General features: G+C 46.3%; 2 protein-coding genes across 2 annotated transcripts; both read left to right on the plus strand.

The window, feature by feature from the left end:
- Positions 1–535: 535 nt before the first annotated feature.
- On the plus strand, positions 536–1060 carry LOC139338749 (E3 ubiquitin/ISG15 ligase TRIM25-like). The gene has a single exon (XM_070974005.1). It carries the CDS (start codon positions 536–538, stop codon positions 1058–1060), a length of 525 nt encoding a protein of 174 aa, XP_070830106.1.
- A 2099-nt stretch (positions 1061–3159) lies between these two features.
- On the plus strand, positions 3160–4879 carry LOC139338510 (tripartite motif-containing protein 16-like). The gene has a single exon (XM_070973577.1). The coding sequence runs from the start codon at positions 3183–3185 to the stop codon at positions 4872–4874; it is 1692 nt and encodes a 563-aa protein (XP_070829678.1). The 5' UTR covers positions 3160–3182; the 3' UTR covers positions 4875–4879.
- Positions 4880–6015: the final 1136 nt, after the last annotated feature.

Consider the following 6015-nt stretch of genomic DNA (forward strand, 5'->3'; position numbering starts at 1 on the left):
GACTAACAGATCTTACGCCAGGACCAGAATTGGGGCCATTGGAGGTATTCAGATTCTCCAGGCCAATTTCTTTAAAAAGGTTGCCGCACCAGGTAATCTAAAGAAATACAGGGCTTTGGTGGAGGACAAGGATTAATACGTCTACAACTCTCAGCCTGTCTTTAGCGTCAGCAGAGCAACTCAAACAACGAATCGCATCGTCCAACGTGGAGGTCATGTCTCTAATTTCTTCCAACTAAAGTCTGCTGTGTTCATTTTCTTGGCCGGTTCTTGCTGTTGTTATTGTGTCGAGGCTTGATAACCCCTCCCTCTTCCTCCTGCTCTCAAACACAGCAGCTCCACTCTGTCCACATACTTCCTGGTTCCCTCCCCTTCAGATCTACACTTTGAAGATGGGTGTAAGCAACATGTGGTGAAGCGCAGGAGCTGACAGGCCTCATTCACTGCAGAGACACATGCTGTTTAGATCAGAGCTCAAACTGCTTCCACTTCTGAGAAAGTGAAACTCGGACAGTCGTTGACACTGAGAGGTGAAATGGCGCAGAAAGGAGTTCAGCTGGACCGGGAAACCTTCTCTTGTTCGATCTGTCTGGATCTGCCGAAGGATCCGGTGACTATTCCCTGTGGACACAGCTACTGCATGAAGTGTATTAAAAGTTTCTGGGATGAAGAGGATGAGAGGAAAATCCCCAGCTGCCCTCAGTGTAGGCAGACCTTCACACCGAGGCCTGTCCTGGTGAAGAGCACCATGTTAGCAGCTTTAGTGGAGGAGCTGAAGAAGACTGGACTCCAAGCTGCTCCTGCTGATCACTGCTATGCTGGACCTGAAGATGTGGCCTGTGATTTCTGCACTGGGAGGAAACTGAAAGCCCTCAAGTCCTGTCTGGTCTGTCTGATCTCTTACTGTGAGAAACACCTCCAGCCTCATTATGAAGTAGCTCCATTCAAGAAACATAAGCTGGTGGAGCCCTCCAACAAGCTCCAGGAGAACATCTGCTCTCGTCACGATGAGGTGATGAAGATGTTCTGCCGCACTCAAACAGTGTGGGCGGGACCTTGAGCTATTCTCATTGGTTGTGTAACTGTTTGAGTGTCTGCACCGGTGACCCCTGTTTCCATCCAGGGGGTCGTTGTGGACATAGTGGAGGATTATAAGTACCTGGGGGTTCATATTGACAATAATCTGGACTGGGCAAAGAACACTGATGCTCTCTACAGGAAGGGCCAGAGTCATCTCTATTTCCGGAGGCGACTGAGGTCCTTCAACATCTGCCGGACTATGCTCAGGATTTTTTATGAGTCTGTGGTGGCAAGTGCAATTCTCTATGCTGTTGCATGCTGGGGCAGCAGGCTGAGGATGGCAGATGCCAACAGACTAAACAAACTGATCCGCAAGGCCAGTGACATTGTGGGGATGGAGTGTGACTCTCTGACGGTGGTGTCAGAGAGGAGGATGCTGAATAAGCTAAGGACTATCATGGACAATGTCTCACACCCACTTTGTGATGTGCTGGTCAGGCACAGGAGTACGTTCAGTAAAAGACTAATACCACCAAAACTCAAGACTGAACGATACAGGAAATCATTCCTGCCTGTGGCCATTAACCTGTACAACTCCTCCCTCTGAATGGCCCTTGGACTTCACTGTCACTGTCTGGTCTGTTCTGTTGTATATTTTACAATTTCACTTTGCATATCTGATTCCATTTTGCACATTTTTTGCGCATCCAATATACTCAGTATATTACTTATTTTTATTACTGTACATTTCATTGTGTTGCATATTTTGTGTTGTATATTTCTTAATTTGTGTTGTATATTTCTTATTTATATATATTTTTAGTATTAATATTCTGTTTCTTAATATTGCCTTTATATATATATTTATTCCTTCTTGTTCTTTCTCTCTTTTTTATTCTAATCTGTAATTCTGTTTTGTGTGGAGCACTGTACAAAAAACAATTTCCCCTCGGGGATCAATAAAGGAATGCTGATTCTGATTCTGATTCTGATTCTGATCTCTTAAAAGACCAGCTGTGAAGACAAATCCCTTCAAGGGTTGCCCTGAAGACTGGTGGTGAGGGCATAACCCTTCTGGAGGTCAGGCTGGCGTCTGCACAGGTGGGTCCTCTCTAGGAGCCGGTGAAGTTTCTCAGGACCAACAACCAGTAGCATGAAACCTACGGGGGGTGATGGGACAGCAGGACAGGAGGCTGTAGACGGGACAGCAGGACTGGAGGCTGAAGGAGGGACAGCAGGACAGGAGGCCGGCAACACGGAAGCAGGACTGGAGGCCGGCATCACGGCAGCGAGATTGGAGGCCGGTGACAGGGCAGCAGGATCAGGAAATGGCTGCAGTTTTGGGTCAGAAGAAGGCTGCAGCACAGGAACTGGAGATGGCTGTAGCTCTGGCTCAGGGGATGACTGCAGCTTTGGTTCAGGGAATAGCTGCTGGAGCTGGGCAGCGGTGAGTCAGGACGTCATCAGGAACTCCACTCTTTTCTAGTAGGGGCCATCTTGGGGCCCAAATCAGGAATGGAACATGACTGACGACAAGGGGGCATTTGGCTCACTGACCCAAGGGCTGGAGCTAACAGGAGGCAAGCAGGCAGTGGGTCTGATGGTTGGGGAGCTGGGACTGAAGGAGGACTAACAGATCTTATGCCAGGACCAGAATTGGGGCCATTGGAGGTATTCAGTTTCTCCAGCCCAATTTCTTTGAAAAGGTTGCCGCACCAGGTAATCTAAAGAAATACAGGGCTTTGGTGGAGGACAAGGACTGATGTGTCTATGACTCTCAGCCTGTCTTTAGCGTCAGCAGAGCAACTCAAACAAAGAATCACGTCGTCCAACGTGGAGGTCATGTCTCTAATTTCTTCCAACTAAAGTCTGCTGTGTTCATTTTCTTGGTCGGTTCTTGCTGTTGTTATTGTCTCAATGCTTGATAACCCCTCCCTCTTCCTCCTGCTCTCAAACACAGCAGCTCCACTCTGTCCACATACTTCCTGGTTCCCTCCCCTTCAGATCTACACTTTGAAGATGGGTGTAAGCAACATGTGGTGAAGTGCAAGAGCTGACAGGCCTCATTCACTGCAGAGACACATGCTGTTTAGATCATAGCTCAAAATGCTTTCACTTCTGAGAAAGTGAAACTCAGACAGTCGTTGACACTGAGAGGTGAAATGGCGCAGAAAGGAGTTCAGCTGGACCGGGAAACAATTTCTTGTTCGATCTGTCTGGATCTACTGAAGGATCCGGTGACTATTCCCTGTGGACACAGCTACTGCATGAAGTGTATTAAAAGCTTCTGGGATGAAGAGGACGAGAGGAAAATCCCCAGCTGCCCTCAGTGTAGGCAGACCTTCACACCGAGGCCTGTCCTAGTGAAGAACACCATGTTAGCAGCTTTAGTGGAGGAGCTGAAGAAGACTGGACTCCAAGCTGCTCCTGCTGATCACTGCTATGCTGGACCTGAAGATGTGGCCTGCGATTTCTGCAGTGGGAGGAAACTGAAAGCCCTCAAGTCCTGTCTGGTCTGTCTGATCTCTTACTGTGAGAGACACCTCCAGCCTCATTATGAAGTAGCTCAATTAAAGAAACACAAGCTGGTGGAGCCCTCCACGAAGCTCCAGGAGAACATCTGCTCTCGTCACGATGAGGTGATGAAGATGTTCTGCCGCACTGATCAGCAGTGTATTTGTTATCTCTGCTCTGTGGATGAACATAAAGGCCACGACACAGTCTCAGCTGCAGCAGAAAGGACTGAGAGGCAGAGAGAGCTGGAGGTGAGTCGACAAGACATCCAGCAGAGAATCCAGGACAGACAGAAAGACGTGAAGGTGCTTCAGCAGGAGGTGGAGGCTATCAATCGCTCTGCTGATAAAGCAGTGGAGGACAGCCAGAAGATCTTCAGGAAGCTGATCCGTCTCATGGAGAAAAGAAGCTCTGAAGTGAAGCGGAAGGTCAGATCCCAGCAGGAAGCTGAAGTGAGTCGAGTCAAAGAGCTTCAGGAGAAGCTGGAGCAGGAGATCACTGAGCTGAAGAGGAAAGATGCTGAGCTGAAGCAGCTCTCACACACAGAGGATCACAACCAGTTTCTACACAACTACCCCTCACTGTCACCACTCAGTGGACCTACAGACTCGTCCAGCATTCATATCCGTCCTCTGAGGTACTTTGAGGACGTGACAGCTGCTGTGTCAGCAGTCAGAGACAAACTACAGGACGTTCTGAGTGACAAATGGACAAACGTCTCACTGACAGTGACTGAAGTGGATGTTTTACTGTCACCACCAGAGCCCAAGACCAGAGCTGAATTCTTAAAATATTCACATGAAATCACACTGGATCCAAACACAGCAAACACAAAGCTGTTATTATCTGAGGGGAACAGAAAAGCAACATACATGAGTGAACGACAGTCTTATTCTGATCATCCAGACAGATTCACTTATTGGTTTCAGGTTCTGTGTAGAGAGAGTCTGACTGGACGTTGTTACTGGGAGGTGGAGTGGAGAGGGGATGGAGTTTGTGTTGCAGTCGCATACAAGAATATCAGCAGAGCAGGGAAGTCAAATGAATGTGAATTTGGATTCAATGACAAATCTTGGGCATTAGATTATGACAACAACAGTTATAACTTTTGGTACAACAATGTGGAAACTCCCGTCTCAGGTCCTCAGTCCTCCAGAGTCGGAGTGTACCTGGATCACAGTGCAGGTATTCTGTCCTTCTACAGCGTCTCTGAAACCATGACTCTCCTCCACAGAGTCCAGACCACGTTCACTCAGCCTCTCTATGCTGGACTTCTTCTTTGGTATTCTTATGGAGACTCTGCTGAGTTCTGTAAATTCCAACAGTCAGAAGTCATTTAAGGGACTGCAGGTTAAACTCTGTGTTTTCATTCTCAAACTTCATGGTTGTTGCTGAGAGCTGATTGGTGAGATCACCTGTCAATCAAAGGGTGTGGGTGGGACTTTGAGGTCTTCTCATTGGTTGATCACTACTGGGGATGATTGCTGTTGACCTGAACGTCTCTACATGAAAATAGAAACTTCTCTGTGCACTAGATGTTTGTTGAATAATTGTATTCATGTTTTTATATGTTGTCGTTTCTCACCATTTTGTGCATGTTTACATTTGTACATGAACCTGTAATTACATTTATGTTCATTTGTTTGGCACACTAAATGACATTCAAATGCATCACTATGAGGTATTATAAACTGTAATTATCGTGATCATAGTCAATAAGTAATTGATTTAGTGGGTGAAGTGAATTTGTATATGAAGCCTTAAAGAAGGATCATTTCACAGACTTTTCTGATGGCATGTAAGAACAAATTTAAAGTTTACATCATGTATGAATCAAGCATGAATAAAGCATCATGACACTCATAAGCCAACAGATGTTGTGTCCTTGTGGACTTGAGGTCATTTCATTTCTTGTTACGTTGATTTTCAGGAAGATGAAACTTCAGAATGAGGTTGTTATGTAGCTTCAGGGTTTAGCTCTGTCACCTCACAGCTACAACATCCCGGCCTGGAAGGTTTGAATCCAGACTTGATTCAATCTTCTTGTGACTCACTTTGTCCAGGATGTAATCTGTCAATCCTTCTGTGAAGAACAAATTGATGTCAAGGAAATGTGTTTAAGACAGTCATAATTTGGGTTCCGTGCCAACTGTGATTGATTTTTCGCACCGTCACAGGTAAAGTTACTACACTTTTAGGAATGCTTGCATGGTGATATCCAATAAAGTGCTGCATTCAGTTTAATCAGAGTCAACATCAAAGGGACTTGCATCTGAAAGCACCATGTTCAGTCTCATTTTAAGTCCTCAAGATGCTCAAGATGATTGCTTTGTCTTTTGTGTGTCTACTCAAGCTTGAAACGTGCAATCCAAATAAGCAGCCCTGCTGTAAAAGGTACAGTACAGGTAATAACGGCACGACGCAGATGAGGTGCAGTGACTCGATCCCACCACTAGAGTTCTCCCTTCGGTTCACCAGCTC

This window comes from Chaetodon trifascialis, chromosome 11 (assembly GCF_039877785.1).
Source record: "Chaetodon trifascialis isolate fChaTrf1 chromosome 11, fChaTrf1.hap1, whole genome shotgun sequence".
In the NCBI taxonomy this organism is placed as follows: Eukaryota; Metazoa; Chordata; class Actinopteri; order Chaetodontiformes; family Chaetodontidae; genus Chaetodon; species Chaetodon trifascialis.